Here is a 16,290-nt window from a genome sequence, read left to right as displayed (position 1 = left end):
CTTTCAGGTAGAACCATAGAGTAAGGCCACACTCCTAATTCCTCATCCTATCTACCTCTTTCCCAAAAGGTCTGAGCTTCTGTCCCCCACCCCTTTTTATCCCTTGAGCATTCTAGTCTGACCCTGGAGTGGCTAAATAATCCACAGCAGAGAAGCAGGGCTGAGAACAGGTAAGGGCTCCCCAGCAAATCCAATCATTACTTTGAATATTTTTGAGGAAACTGTCATATACCACATTAAGATTCCTGCCCCAATAAGGCCAAGGTGGGGCAGGCAGAGGGGTGGGCATGTCCACTTAAGGTCTCAGCCTCCCCAGCTCCCAACTCAGCCGCACTCCAGAGAGCCTTATCACCTAACACCTACTAGCTTCTTCTCTGCCCAGGAGTTCCTCTAACTTGAATTTGGTTTAAAAAAAAAAATGGGGCTGCTCTCATACTTGGAGGAAGAGCACTTAAGAAGCACTCTGCGGGCTGGTGAGATGGCTCAGTGGGTAAGAGCACCCGACTGTTCTTCCGAAGGTCCGGAGTTCAAATCCCAGCAACCACACGGTGGCTCACAACCATCCATAACAAGATCTGATGCCCTCTTCTGGAGTGTCTGAAGTCAGCTACAGTGTACTTACATATAGTAAATAAATAAATCTTAAAAAAAAAAAAAAAGCACTCTGCTCTATCCTACACAAAACCTCCAATGGAGAGTTCAGTGATCTGAGAATGTTCAGAGTTGGGAACCATTACCATGGAATTTCAGAACCTTTCCATCACTCTCATAGATACTTCCCTGCCCCTAGAAACAATAAGCAGGTTTCTATCTTAGGAATTTAGCTATTTAAAAATGTTTAATTTCTTTTAGATTTTGTTTAATTTTCTCTTACACGTATGAGTGTTTTGCCTACATGTTTGTGTATGTACCACATGCATATAGTGTCTCTGGAGACCAGAAGAGGGCATCAGATTCCATGAAACTGGAATTCAAGTATCATCATGTGGGTACTAGAAACTGTACCCGAGTCCCCTGCAAGAACAAGAAGTCTTAACCACTGAGCCATCCTTCCAGTCCCTATGTTTTCAAAATGGCACTTTATTTATTTATTTTGTGTGCAAGTGTGTAAGTGTGCAGGTATGCACATGCCATGGTATATGTGTGGAGGTCAGAAGAAAGCCTGAGTAAGTCAGTTCTCTCCTTTTGCTATATGGAACCTGGGGCTCAAATTCAAGGCCTTCATAAATTTCATATACACTAATCACCCCTATCTAAAGATTCATCCTTTAAAATTATTTATTTACAATTTTGTGTATGGGTGTTTTGCAAACGTGTTTGTCTGTGCAGCATATACACACTTGGTGCCTTTGGAGGCCAGAAAAGGGTGTTGGATCTCCTGGAATTGCCGTTACAGATAGTTGTAAGCTGCTATGTGGGTGCTCCTTTAAAGATTTATTAGTGTGCTGTGGTGTTGGGGGGTCGCTTATGTATGTCGCTTATGCATAGGCAGGTACCTATGGAAGCTAGAGGCATCAGATCCCCTTGGAGCTAAAGTTACAGGCAGTTGTAAGCTATCCAGCATGCATGGTGCTGGGAACTGAACTCAGGTCCTGTGTATGAGCAATGTGCTCTCTAATCACCAAGCCAATTCTCCAGCAAAAAAATAATTATTTTAAACAGAATTCTCTCTACTCTTAAGGCAATGGCTATCCAGCAAGTGAAGGCCAGATCCAATGGGAAAAGTATGTAAAAATAAAATCCAATCACAGATGTTTAGTGTCTTATTTAAAAGCCAGTTATTTTTATTTATTTTAAATTTGTGAACATGTGAGGGGAATGTGTGCACATGATTGCAGGTACGCACAGAAACCAGAGGCATCAGATGCACCTGGAGCTGAACTTACAGGCAGTGTGGGTTCTGGGAACTGAATTCTGGTCTTCTACAAGAGTGTTATGTATTCTTAGCCACTAAGCCATCTCTCTAGCCCCCTGAGCCAGTTTTTGTGGTTATTGTTTGTTTTGGTAAATTTAATAAAGAATATATTAATAGGGCTGGTGAGATGGCTCAGTGGTTAAGAGCACTGACTGCTCTTCCGGAGGTCCTGAGTTCAAATCACAGCAACCACATGGTGGCTCACAACCATCCATAATGAGATCTGATGCCCTCTTCTGGTGTGTCTGAAGACAGCTATAGTGTACTTATATATAACAATAAATAAATCTTTAAAAAAAAACAGATTAATAGTTAAGAAAACTCTTATTGTTGTAAACAGAGAATCCAGAATTAATTTTTATCTCAAGGTATTAAACTTTATCCTGAAAAAATTTTAATAACCTTTATCTCATAATCAACTTAGTTGTAGCTATGTCCACATCCTTTAATTTTAATTCTCAATTCTACAACATACTTTAGCTTTCTAATTTTGTTGTTGTCTATTTTCATTTTGGAACAATCTTTACCTTATTATTCAAAATCCTTTCATATCCAAAAGCAGTTCTTTTCTTTTATCTTCTTTCACTGAGAATATATATATATATATTTGGTTTTTCGAGACAGGGTTTCTCTGTATAGCCTTGGCTGTCCTGGAACTCACTTTGTAGACCAGGTTGGCCTCAAACTCAGAAATCCACCTGCCTCTGCCTCCTGAGTGCTGGGATTAAAGGCGTGCGCCACCACACCCGGCCTGAGAATATATTTTATACCTATAACCTTTATATATTTTCCTTCACTTGTTGATTCTTTAATGTCTCATAACTACTGTTAGAATTATAAATGTAGAAATCTCTTTTTAATAAGATAGTTATATTTCCAATTAGAACTAGAAGCTTTATCTAAGACATATCTTGTATGTGGAATGTGGGGGTGTGCTTGCTTGTGTGGAGACTGAAGCTCACTATGTATCCCTGGCTGACTTGGAACTGGCTGTGTAAACCAGGTGGTCTTGAACTCAGTGACCTGTTTCTGCTTCCTGAGTGCTGGGATTAAACCACCATGCCCAGTGAGTGTATGTGTGTGTGTGTGTGTGTGTGTGCCGCATGTATGTGCCTATGGAGGACAGAAGTGTCAGACCTCTGGGGCTGGAGTTACTGGCAGTCACAAGCCACCTGAAAGGAGTGCCAGGAATCAAACTTGAGTCCTCTGGGATTGCAGTAAGTGCTCTTAATTTCTGAGCCATCTCTCTAGACCAGGATTTACTTTAAAAAAAAAAAACATTTATTTATTTATTTTATGTATATAAGTACACTGTGGCTGTCGTCAGACATACCAGAAGAGGGAATCAGATTCCATTACAGATGGTTGTGAGCCACCATGTGATTGCTGGGATTTGAATTCAGGACCTCTGGAAGAGCAGTCTTAACTGCTGAGCCATCTCTCCAACCCCAGGATTTACTTTAAAAAAAAAAAAGATTTATTTATTTATTTTTGTGTGCATGTGTGTATACCTACATGAGTTTATGTGTACCATGTGTATGCAGATAGGTAGGTACCCTTGGAGGCCAGAGGGTGGCAAATCCCCTGAACTGGAGTTACAAGCAGTTGTGAACTGCTTGATGTAGGTAATTGGGAATTGAACCCAGATCCTCTGGAGAGTAGTAGATGCTCTGAACTGCAAAGCCATCTCTCCAGTCCCCAGGATTCACTTTATAATTTTTTTTGGTTTTGCGTTTGTTTGAGACAGGGCTTCTCTGTGTAGCCTTAGTTATCCTAGAACTCATTCGGTTGACCAAGCTGGCCTTGAACTCAGAGATCCATCTGCTTCTGTCCCCTGAATGCTGGGATTAAAGGCTTGCACCACCTCCACCAGCTAGGAGTATAAATTTAAGACATTTTAATGAAAATTCTCTAATAGAAGTTTATAACATAGTATCTCTTAACCAAGCAATTTCCAGTGCTGCCAGGGCTACACAGAGAAACCCTGTCTCGAAGAACCAATCAACCAACCAAACCAAAAAAAAAAAAAAAAAACCAAAGTACTTTTATATTTCTGAACAATAGGTTAAGAATTACATGCCCACATGCTACAGCAGCTGCTTGTAACTGATTCCTTTTTGTGTGTTTTCTTTTCTTTCTTCTTCTTTCTTTCTCATTCTTTTGACAGGGTCTCTCTGTCACCTGGATGTTTTGGAATTTCCTGTGTAGACCAAGCTAGCCTCACACAGAGTTCTGCCTGCTTCTCTTTCCCAAGCATTCTTAATCCAATGCTGTAATTAAGAGCATGTACCACCATGCCTGGTTCCAAGCTAAGATTCTGTGGGGCTTGGGCGGTCAGTCACTACCCAGACTAAAAACTTCTGCTCTAGGGTAAGAAGGGAACTCACTAAGGAGGGAGGAGTGTACATGAGGGTAACTGTTTCTAAGGACCTGGGAGCAGGACCTAGTTGCACACTAGATCCATAGTGCTTTTCAGGTCTCCTGGCTCCTGTTCCCAGGGGTCCTTCCTCCAGAACCTCACAGTTTTTCCACAACCCCAGCTCATGGCTTCATTCCTTCTCTTGGATTTGGCCACCTACAACTTGACTTTTTGTACCACAACCCTGGCTTCCACCACTGTTGCCTCTGGGGACATACCTCACATAACCCTGGCCCCTACAACTTTACCGTATCTCCCAGGAATCTGCTCCCACTTCTCTACCTCATCCTGTATCTATGCCCTGTCTTCCATGACTTCATCCCATCTCCTATAGCCCCCTCCCCTGAAACTCCACCCTCTGTTCCATGACCCTAACCCCCACCACCTTGTCCAGTCTCCCACACCCCTGTCTGCCCTCCAGAAAACAGGAAGCATTGGGAGTCGCAGCTCTGGGAGTAAGTGCAGGAAGCTGGGCTTATCTTGCTCTGCAGCACTGACCCCTGGCCTTGTGCCGGGTAGGGGGCGCCAGGGGCAGTCCAAGGACAGAGCCTGCTCACCTGGCTGCCTCTCTCTTGAGCCATGAACTGTTACAACTGGACTGGTATGCAACAAGGCCTAGCCAGTGTCCCATTAAGCTTCACAGGGTACATCAGACAGCAGCAGAAATCCCATCTACACAGCAAGGAGGTGACCCAAGTTCTAGGGCCTCAGGATGTCCCACTTCCCCCATAACAGGCACTGCACAGCTGCCAAGGGCCTGACCTTCCCATTTCCACCCAAACAAGAACTCACTTCCCATAGCAGGTGTTACCTCTTTGCTGCTTATGCCAGAGTCTAACGAAGCAGTGTGTGTGTGTGTGTGTGTGTGTGTGTGTGTGTGTGTGTGTGTGTGTGTTTCTGAGTTTACAAAGCTACGTATTCCTGGGGAGAGGGCAGGGATGTCTTTTGCACCCCACCCCCACCCCCAGGTCTTGAAGGCCACTGGCAGGGACAATGGGCCTCAACATCTGCCTCACTCTTCCCCCCACCCCCACCCCAGTAATATGTGCTTCCTGGAGTAGGGGGCCTTGTTTATTTCCAGTTAGCTGCACCTGAAGCAGGCACCCTTCTTGAACATCTGCAGGTTTAGGACCCCACACACAAGTATCCAGAAGCCCGCAAGGCCAGGCACTCTCCAGTCTGGGAGCAGATGTTTCCTCCTCCTTTACAGCCCTGTCCATGGGACTGCCCAAGCCTTCCAGGAGCCCAACTTTTTGGTTTCCCCAATAACTCCTCGAGTAGAAGTGGCAGTCATTTAATTCCAAGCAGTTGCAAAGCTAAATCTCCCTTTATATCCACCACAGGACTGAACAGTGTCAGTGTAGTATCTACCAGTGGAATGGCCTAAGAATCATAACTTGAAGCAGGCCTGGGCCTACTCATTGTCTCCCATTAAAGAATTGTGTGTGGGGCTGGTGAGATGGCTCAGTGGGTAAGAGCACCCGACTGCTCTTCCAAAGGTCCGGAGTTCAAATCCCAGCAACCACATGGNGGCTCACAANCATCTGTAACAAGATCTGATGCCCTCTTCTGGAGTGTTTGAAGACAGCTACAGTGTACTTAAATATAATAAATAAATAAATCTAAAAAAAAAAATTATGTGTCTTCTTTGTACAGTGGCCACGCTAATCTTCTGTGTATCATTCCATTTTTGGTATATGTACTGCCAAAGTGAGCCCAGCTTTAGAAATAAATGTAGCTGAGTTTAGAGCTCTACCTATTTAGCTGTGGCTCTGTGCTTACAGGACACACAGGCACTGAAGTCACCACTGAAGTAGGCATGGCAGTGTCTATCCTTACTACACCCTTCACTCAGTTCTGTCACACTTCTAGACTATTGAGGTAGGTAGCAGGATAGGGATGTAGTGTCCTGACACAGAAGAAGTCACTCACTCCCTGCTGCATCATGGGAGGTGGGGAGGGTTGTTAACACACAAGTGGCAAACTCAAGATTAACTTAGGGATTTGCAAAGCCAAGAACTAGCTTGTCATTCATAGCTGTTGCCCAAGTTCCAGATGTTCTTTCAAAGGCTCCTAGTCGTGGGAGGCCGTGGTATCCAGTCTCCCTTCAAAGCCTGCCAGGCCCCTTCTTCCAGGATTACATATGGAGGCCTGGCTCCTGGGCTGCAGGAAATTGCACAGGCCTGGCCAGTGCCTTGGGGGTCCCATCTGTAATCCTCACACAGCCCTTCCTTCTGGGCCATAGCCCCACCTCCCTGGAAAGCCAAGCACTGAAAAGGCTTGTGTGGGTTAGGATAATAGCAGCAGTCTCCAGGCTCATGTCTGAGCCTCAGCATCTCCAACGTCTGTTTGAGCTGGTCCGAAGCTAGCAAACAGCTGTGGGATGGCTTCTGTGCTAAGGATATGCTATGTGTGCACAAAGATATGCCTTGTCCTTAACTACAAAGCAGCCCAAGAAGCCTCCGTTTAGGTCCCTGGGCTGGTCTCAGTAGCACTCAACTTGCCCTTCAGCTCCAAGCCTTTCTGAGGGCTCTTGAGGGCTCCTGTGGGTGTCCTTGTTCTGCAAGAGAACAGTCATTCCTCTGTGGTTGGTGACCACAGGCTGATGCTTTCAGGACTCCTGCAGAGGGTCATGGATGCAGGATTCAAGTAGCCTCTCATGTGTAGTCTGGTACAGGGCTTCAGCATCAACATTTATTCCCTGAAACTAGGCCTCTGCTTTACCTTCAGTTCCAGGAGGCTGTAGTTTGCTTGATCTTTCCTCAGCTGAGGAACAGAAGGTGGGAATCAGGACACCCTGTTGGCTATCTCCTTGCCTGCCACCTGCCTCAAACCTGATTTCTCTAAACAAAAATAAGATGGGACAAGATGGGGAGTAGCTGTGGGTGGGGAGTAGCTGAGGGATACTTACTAGAACTGAAGTAATTTCCCAATAGGAACTAAAGTCAGGGCAAGGATAAGTACAGATTGCCTTGAAAAATGGGTCCATGGGAACTTCATAGAGGGCTGTTCATACTACCGTTCTGGGCTCAGTGCCTAGACTGTTACTAACTTTCCTCAGATCCCACTTGACCACTCTTTAGTTAAAGTTCCCCTGCCCTACGGCTTATATTTCAACAAAATCAGACCTTTTTCTCTACACTGGACATTGGCTATACCCTAGCATACTCAATAGAGCTCATAAATGTAAGTCCAAGTCCACAGCCACCACCTCTCTTCCACTGGTATTTCCCAGAAAAAGATGATCAACCACTCAGGCCCTAGGGCCAGGATCTGGCAATGGCCCAGGCTTCCCTCAACCCCTCACAACAGCTGACATATACATACATGCACTATGCACACATGGGGGAGAATCATTTTAGATATGACTTTGCTGAAGGTCTTTGTACTTAGGCCCTCTCTCATACACCCCACCTTGTACTTGTCTACACTGCCTCCTATCCCATAAAGAAGAATCAAAATGTTCTCTATTTGTGCTCTATCATGGCTTGTGAGGCCATTCGAAATCTGAATCAAAGAACAGAATGTATACTGATGTCTACAAAGCTCCATTTCCCTCCTGCACACTATACTCTGGGTCTAAACCTGACCCCAGCTCTTCCAGTACATGACTGTTGTATAATCAAGGAAGGAGCTATGGTCTCTCCATCTCTTCGCTTTCTCAACTGAAAAGAAACAAAAGGTCCCATTGGGAAGATCACACCTGCACCTAGGAATGGAGGCATGAAGAACTTCAGTGCTATTTCTTGCTCTTGTAGATTAGATTGCCTTTTTTTTTGTCCCTTGTTCGTCTGTCTGAAAGGTACAGAGAAAGATAATCTTTTACGTTTTTGGGCTCCATATTCTATTATGAGGCAAGAAAGGGGGGAGGGGTTGGAGGGGGTGAGGACATTGCCTCTTTCTGCTCAGGGATAGAATCATGGAAGAGCAGACACCCAGGTTTATGTAGGCACTGGGGTCAGCCCAGTTAGTTCAACAGACAAGTCTACGGCAGTCTGTGGAGTCATCCCACCCCCATCCCACCCTGCCCATCCCCCAGTGGCAGCAGGAAATGGCTTGGTCTAGTTTGTGGCCAGGGCAGCAAGGCTGGCTTCCTCTAAGTCCTGTTTCCTTTATCCGGTTGTTTTGCTCTGAATCCACCAAGCTCAGCCTTCCCCTCCTCTCCATTTCCACCCTCTCCTCCGGGCCAGAGTTGGGCAGGACGGATGCATGACGTTTTAAAATCCCTAACTAGGGTGGGGGCAGGGGCTTCGTTGCCTCCCACACTACTCGAGGACAGGGCCAACGTCCCACCCACGCCCCCTGCTGTATGAGGGAGATACAGCTATTGCCACTGTGAAGTACAAGCCCCACCCTTACTGAGGTGCAGATCCCTGGATAGACCAGGGCCCACAACCAGTCAGGCAAAGACAAGCATCAGATCACATCATTAGCTCCATTTATTGGGGCCTCAATGGGTGTATACACATCCTGGACCTTTGAGTGCAGTCAATCTGAGTTGAGAGGGTCTATGAAATCAGTTTGTATCCAATCTTCTGTGACAAGTGGGAGTGGGAACAGGGATGGTGCTAGAATTCGCCGGTAGCCATGTCACTTAGCGCAAAGAGCTTTTCCCAGCAGGTGGCGACAGCGTGTAGGGCACGTAGCAGGAGCCGCCTCCGACTGCTGCGCAGCTGTACCGCGTGCTTTCTTGGCTGCTGGATCTGCTAGTAGAGACCAGCTGTGAGTCAGTGCATATAGATTCTGCACCCTTGCCTTCATCTCACAGCTCATGTTTAGCCACGAGGGAAGTGGGTTGTCGTCAGATCAGTTGGCCCTAATTGAGTCCAAAGCCTCAGGCCATTGGTACCATAGCTCTTAGGGGAGGGGAGATTGAGGACGCATACCCTGTAGGATGTTCGGCAGTGTCTGCGCATCACTGCCTCGGTACGCACTGCCACTGTCCATGCCGCTTTCTCTAATGCATTGTGGGGTACTCCAGCCACACTCCCAAGAAGGGTCTGACCCAAGGACTCAATAGACAGTAGGATGCTACTCTCCTGAGTTGGAAAGGGAGGAAAGCCAGAGCAGGGATGGGGGGGGGGGGTAGACATGAGGGTGGGGCCTGAGGAATAAACAAATAGCTGCTTGGGGGAACCGGCCCCATACCTTTTGGGCATCACAGGAGGTTCCTGGCTGTCCCTGACCTCCACCAGCTCCAGTCAGGTTTTTCTGAATGAAGCGGTGGTGTCGGGATCCAGGCTCTGTATGTTGGACACCCATCCCAGCCCATTGCATTGCAGTCTGCAAATCCTGGAAGATGACGGCTTGGTAGTGTCGGAGTACCTCCTGGACACTGCAGGACTGAGACCCAGGCCAGCCCAGGGCAGATCCAAGAAATGCCAGCAGCAGTGGTAGTATGTAGAAAGCCGGCTTTAGGGACACCTGGAGAAGACACCAGGTTAGGGCTGAGAGCATAGGCCTCCCGCAGCACAAGAAGTGGCCCCACAGGCACTTGGAGTGACCACAAAGGGTGTTCCCTCATCTTTGAGATGCTAGGAGATAGAAAATCTCATCAAAACCTCTGGCCATGGCTTATGATAACCCTGGGCAGTCCTAGAGAAGGAAAGAGACAAACCAAACACACCCACGATACGCTAGCCATGTTCTGTGAACATTTGTAGAGTGTGGAGTGGGGCATGGGGAAATATTTTCACTGTGCCCCGAAGGTGACAGAGAACAGGTCCAGAGACAAGGGGTGGCATTATGGTCTACATTGGAGAGGCAGAAAAGCGAGCACCAAGAGTACCATGGGTGTGTAAGAGCTCCCTTATTTTGTACAGGAAATGGGGTGGGGGAGGGGATACAGCAAGAAGTGATCCCTCATACAGCTTCACCAGGACAGTGCTCAGACCCATACCTACTAGTAATAGCCCACTCCTATCCCCTGGTTGTTAGTCTCTTGGTTGTTCTCTCTCACATACATCTCAAGCCCTTTGGGTGAACAAGAAGGGATCTAGGGATAAACCACTTTGCTCTTATGCAGTAGGAGAACTCCAATCTCCCTTGATAGCTCTGTCACAACCAGTCACAGAAATCCGAAACTATGGCAAAAAACAATGGCTCAGAACTCCAAAATACGCTCCCAATGGGAAGGGAAGGCTGGGGGGGGGGAGGCTTAGAGACAGCAAGAGAAGAAACAAAGCCTGCCAACAAGTTTCCTCCCACCCTGAATGGAAAGGACTGGTGCTGGGGAAAGCTCACAAATTAGGACACTGAAGGTCCCCAGAACCACAGTTCCTTCAAATGGACTTGTTCCCAAATCTGCCTCTAGGCTCCCAGCTGGAGTTAGGCAGTCTACTTGAGCTGGAAAATTAATCTGGTGAGCCCAGCGAAACGACAGGACTCAGCTTCCCAGCCCTGGCAGGAGAGCTACTGAGCATACCACAAACTCCCACATAGAGATGGGTGGGGGTTGGGGCTTCTGCCTGGGATAACAGCAAACTGAAGAACTCTCTTGCAAGTCACTTAGTACCATGGCCAATGGAGGGATATTGAGAACGGCTCATCAGACCACATTAAGAACAAGAGCCAATTAGGCCAGCCAGTGAGACTGCTAGTGTATCTAGCACCAGCATGGGACTGGTTGGCTGCCTATGGAGTCCCTACAACTCAGGTTTAACCCAGTATAAGAGAAAAAGGGTTCTGGGGAAGTCAACATAAGGCCTGCAATGGTCATTTTATGGGGTACCATTATAAACATCTGGGGGTTTCCATGAGGCACAGGGAAAAAGACACCGCCCCCCCCCCCGTTATGCCCACATCCAGCCCCTTGGCCCAAGGCCCCAGCTGCTCACCATAAGCCTCTCAGGGTCTGGCCCACCCTTACTCCCTCTAGCAGGCCACACACATTTGATCCTGAGGTCCTCTGGGTCTTTGGGTGGCCAATGAAACAGACAACTGGAAGCCACAAAAGGTCCTCTACTGGCCGATGGGTCCTCCCTAGATAGAGCTGAGGGGCAGGTGGAGAGGCTTTTGAAGTTGGCTCCTCCAGCAAAGGGAGGGAGCGACAAGGAAGGGAAGGAAAAGTTCAGTAACCCAGCCCGGCCCCTAGCCCCTCCCCAGCCCCTCCCCAATCACAATTAACCTGACCCTGGAGCACAGAAGCTGCAGAAGTTGCAGAAAAACTTGCAGCAGATCCAGGGCTTCTCTGGGTCTTAGATTGAGTTTCCAACCCCTCGGAGACCCCTGCTCTGTCTCAATGGGCAGAGAGAGCAATAGTCTCTCCTGATAGGCAGGCTAGCCACCAGTTCCCCAATCCATATTCAGAAAGACTTGTCCCAGCAAGTCTGGAACTTGGGACTTCCCAGACTTCCATCACTGGCCCCACTTCATCCCTCCAAACCTTGGGGTTATCCAGGAGTAAGAGGCCCAGTCCCAGGGTTGCTGTTTCCCTTTAGCATAACAGCGGCCTCTGGAACACAACTCATCTTTGCTGAACGAAGCTCAACTTCTTCCAGCAGAAGCAAAGCAATGGTGTGGGCTGAGGAGATAGCCCAGCAGGGTAAGGTACTTGCTGCCAAGCCTTGTGTGATTCCAGGGGCCAACAATAGGAGGAAAGACTCATTAGGTTATCCTCTGACCTTCACAGGCAAATTGTGGCATACACGAACCCAATAAATAAATGTGATATACAAGGAGTTGCTGATCACCTCAGTAACAAAAATATCCTACATTCCCACAGGCAGGAAAGATAACCTAGACACTATAGGCTATCCAGACTTTTCCACAGCCCTACAGAAAATTTCACCCAAGTATCCGCTTCTGTAATTGCTCCACTGCATTCATTCAGTAAAAAGAAGAAACCACTACTGCTTGATGCTGTAGTCAAGTTCTTTGCCCTTCATCTGTGAAGGAACCACTGGGTACGGTCGCTCATAAGAAACCCCATGGATTTCTCCATAGAAATACCCATGCAGCTCTCTCAAGATATTCCTCGGGACAGAAGCAAGAAGTACTTCCCCAAATCGGCACGCAAGTAGCCCGTTAAGCATACAACAATCAGCAGGATCTGTTCCTGTCCCTAACCCTGACCCTAACCCTGACTGCAGAAGAGTGAGATCACACCTTCCAAGTTAAGCGAAGGTGCCTGCCCAGTTGCATTTTACCTCAGATGACTACGGAACAATGGGGACTTCTACAAGCCTTTCAATCTTTTATAACTTGGTCCCCATGTGACCTTTAGACTCTTGTATCACAGATCTGTGACAGAGCCCATATTCTCCATATAGCCTATACTCTTAACATCTCCACAAAAATCTCAGCAAGCCCTCAATACCCAACCATGCTTCTTCTGGAGCACATAAGCACTTTCAGGAGGCTCCATACAAACCAGCCCTGACATGACCATCATTCATGGGGAACAGACGCAAGGACAAAACAGAAAAACAAATGAGGCCCTGGCCCCAACATAACTATAAAAATCTTTAATGAATAAAAGACAGTGTAGGGTTTATGCTCATTGTCCATGCTCCTATTGTCACCCCTCCTATCAGAAGGTATTTTTGATGCGGGCGGCTACCAGCACTAGGATTTCCCCAATCTTTCTCTGCCAGTTGGTGATATCCTTGGACACAGCACACCACAGCTCTCCATGTCGGGGCTCTGCATTCTCACAGCGTTTCCTCACCTCTTCCTGTTGCTCCTGGGGAGACAAAAGGGTGCTTTAGGTGGGTTCCTTGTGAGGTACAGGACTTGCCTGTTCCCTTGTAGATCTGGCCCCAGCAGATTTCAAGCCATCTCCTTCTCTTGTGGAACATGCCCTCAAAGTTAGTGCATCTCTGTGTTGAATTGTGTCAGACTCCCTATTTTTTGATTTCCACAAGTTGCCAGGTGCACTCTCTGAACTAGGTACTTCTTGGATTCAATGTGGTCTAGTTACTACTTCCAACAAGGACCCCAGGAAACCTACCCCCCCCCCCCGCCTTATAAGCATGGTTCCAACAAAGCTCAATAGGGGAGGGGCTCCTAGTCTTGGCCACTTCCTGCCTCCCCTTCCCCAGGGATTAGATGGAGCTTTCTACTGTCTCAGGAATAGATAGGGAAACAGGCTGATCATCACTGCACACCAGTGTGCTAGAGTAGCCTCACCTCAGTTCCGTGCTGCAGTTCAAATTTGTAGAAGAAGGCCCAGGCATCCCCTAGATCTGAGTCAATCTTCACAGTGCGATGGAACCACTCCCGAGCCTTGGTGATCTTTCTTTCACTCCAGAACAACCTGTCATGGGGAAGCACTTAGAGCAAGGGACATACAATAGTGTCTACCATGTTTGGGAGTCATTCTATGTAGGTGATCACCTGTACCCCGCTCCTGGTAAGACAAACAAGCCTAGGAATATGTTATAGAAAAGGTCTGAGTCATGGTTCAGGGCTCCCTGGAAGTCATTCCAGATCCCGCACTGATCCACAGTGCTTTTTAGAACATTTATACACAGTGAGATCTTAATTTCTTCTTTTTGTTTTTTGTTTTTTTTTAACCATCTCTGTGTAACCATCTTGGCTGTCCTGGGATTCACTCTGTAGACCAGGCTGGTCTGGAAGTCACAGAGATCTGCTTGTCTCTGCTTCCTGAGCGCTGGGATTAAAGGCGTGAGCCACCACGCCCGCGGCTAGATCTTAACTTCTTAAAACTATCTGGACCAAATAAAATTTGAAACTAACCTTGACAAACATTAAGGCAGATTTAAAAAACAAACAAAACCTGAAAGCTCAGACTGCTCCTTAATAAGATACCAACCCTAAACTATTAACCTCCCTTGTCTAGCTCTTGTAGCAACCTAAGGAAACACAAAGATCAGCTTCCACAGGTCAGTTCTGGAGACCTGGGCCCACTGGAGTTGCAGTTCCATGGCACTCAGACCATAGCACATGATTGTTGTACCTGACACTCACAGACACTTGAATAGAAATCTGAAGGGAAGTCTGGCAGGAAGCCGAGAAACTGGACTGTTAGAGACTAACTTAGAAGTGAGACATGGTGGTGCAGGCCTTTAATCCCAGCCCAGCACCTGGGAAGCAAAGGCAAGTGGTTCTCTGAGTTCAAGGCCTAATGGTCTACATAGAGAAACCCTGTCCCAGAAAAAAAAAAACAACAAAAAAGAAACCAACTTAGGGTTGAATGCCACCTCCCCAATAGTAACTGTAGTATAGCAGGGTGTACAATGGGGAGGGTGGCATGGAATGCTATGGGGATCACTCTGGCAGGACCAGGACTTGGGGCTGTATTCACCTGGTCTTAGTGAGGCAGCTGGTGCACAGCTAACCTTTCCACTGTAGGCAGCTGTATGGGCTGCTTTCAGGACCAAGTGGAGTAATTTCATGCTGATAACTTGATTGTTTTTTAAGCCATATAGTACTCTTAATTGCTCAGTGTTAGATAAACTGTGATTTAAAGAACATAAACTCATGATAGGAGGCACATGGAACACTGGCTTGGGAACAGCAAGGAGTGACTTATTTACTTTAATAAAGCCCTTTGTAAGGTTTATGGCTGCTCTGGCTGAGGGCATACAGAAGTTACTCTGGGAAAGGGAAGCCTAAGCTAGCAAGGCTGGGACCTAAAACCTCCACCATCTGCTAGGGCTACAAACACTACAGAGGTGCCAGGTAGCAATGTGAAGGTAGCTGCACCAGAATCTGAATACTCAATGCCACTCAAACAAAACCAAATTGGTTCTAAGGCTCTGCCTCCACCAGTGGCACAGTCCTGTGCTGGGAGGTTAATAATCACTTGATGACATTGCAGTTCATATGAACCATGGATAATCATTTCTGTACTCCAGGACAATGGATTACAGCAGGTTATTCCCAGGGTCACTGAGCTGAAAGGGTTCTGCTAACACAATGAAAGTGCAAGCTTCTTGGCTCTCTGAGCAGTGATGATGATACCTTTAGTCCCACCAGTTCAGAGGCAGAGGCAGGCAGATCTCTGAGTTTGAGACTAGCCTGATCTTCAAAGTGAGTTCCAGAACAGTCAGGATACACAGTCTGTCTCAACAAACAAACAAACAAACACCAACCAACCAACCAACCAAAAAAACCTCTCAGATAAAGCCCTTCAGTCAAATGGGCTTGGCTTGATACTTAAATTCTGTGTGGACCAATATCAACAAGTCTGTCTTGCATGTAATCCAGGCCCCATGTGGTACTGAAACAAAGGCAACAGTCCCATCAGAAGCCTGGGGCTGAGGATGAGCCAAAGAACCCAGGAGGCCTGAGAAGAGGGGATGACCAGACAGATGTCTAGACAGCACCTCAAGGCCTCTAGCAAGAGAGTGCTGCCCAAAAGACTGGAGCAGGAGTTCTGGCAGCTGAGGCCCATGTAGCTCATCCTGGGCAAACAAAGTCAGAATAGCCAGGCAAAGAGGCTGGCAAAAACTATACCAGAACCCCAAGTAATCCCAAAAGAATATTTACTCACTTAGCCACAGCTAAAAGCACATGGGGGTCATGTTCACATTTCTTCAGGGCATCCACACTCTTGGTCTTTCTCTGGGGCCTTGCCTCAAGGAAGACAGCTTCAGACCACAGGATACCTGAAATTCACAAGCAAATATCTACCCCTCAGCCTCACTTCTGGCTTGAGAAATGCACCCTCTTCTTTAGGATTGCCCAAAAAGGGTATACTCAGGGCAACCACAAGGGTCTCAAGTATCTACCTACCCAGCCTTGAATTATACCAGCCTTGCCAGAACAGAATTGGATAGCTTTCATTCTTACTGAGTCAGCAAACAGGCAATGATAATATGAAAGCACTATCACATACTGCTGTTAAAATAAAGAAAGCAGCCAGGTGTGATGGTGCACACCTTTGATCCCAACACTTGGAAGGCAGAGGCAGGAAGATCTCTATGAGTTTGAGGCCAGCTTGGTCTATAAAGTAAGTTCCAGGACAATACTCAGGACTGTTACACAGAGA

At 47.1% G+C, this 16,290-nt stretch overlaps 2 protein-coding genes and 1 non-coding gene across 3 annotated transcripts in view; all 3 read right to left on the bottom strand.

The window, feature by feature from the left end:
- Positions 1–5,944: 5,944 nt before the first annotated feature.
- On the bottom strand, positions 5,945–6,052 carry LOC115063663. Its single transcript, XR_003843548.1, has one exon. It is a non-coding gene; the product is annotated as a U6 spliceosomal RNA (small nuclear RNA).
- A 2,850-nt stretch (positions 6,053–8,902) lies between these two features.
- C3H20orf204 (chromosome 3 C20orf204 homolog) lies at positions 8,903–10,231 on the bottom strand. Its single transcript, XM_021192824.1, has 4 exons — positions 10,181–10,231; positions 9,483–9,758; positions 9,221–9,373; positions 8,903–9,037 (listed from the first exon to the last, which is right to left on the bottom strand). The coding sequence occupies exons 1-4, from the start codon at positions 10,229–10,231 to the stop codon at positions 8,903–8,905; spliced, it is 615 nt and encodes a 204-aa protein (XP_021048483.1).
- Positions 10,232–12,784: 2,553 nt separating this feature from the next.
- Prpf6 (pre-mRNA processing factor 6) overlaps positions 12,785–16,290 on the bottom strand; it is a 49,639-nt gene continuing 46,133 nt past the window's right edge. Inside the window, exons 19-21 of the mRNA XM_021192672.2 lie at positions 15,793–15,907; positions 13,464–13,590; positions 12,785–13,017 (exon numbers count right to left, since the gene is read on the bottom strand). Of these exons, the coding sequence (XP_021048331.1) occupies positions 12,865–13,017; positions 13,464–13,590; positions 15,793–15,907 (395 nt within the window). The 3' untranslated portion in view covers positions 12,785–12,864. The remainder of the gene's footprint in view (positions 13,018–13,463; positions 13,591–15,792; positions 15,908–16,290) is intronic.

Source organism: Mus pahari, chromosome 3 (genome assembly GCF_900095145.1).
Source record: "Mus pahari chromosome 3, PAHARI_EIJ_v1.1, whole genome shotgun sequence".
Lineage (NCBI taxonomy): Eukaryota > Metazoa > Chordata > Mammalia > Rodentia > Muridae > Mus > Mus pahari.
This window is presented reverse-complemented; position numbering and strand designations above follow the sequence as displayed.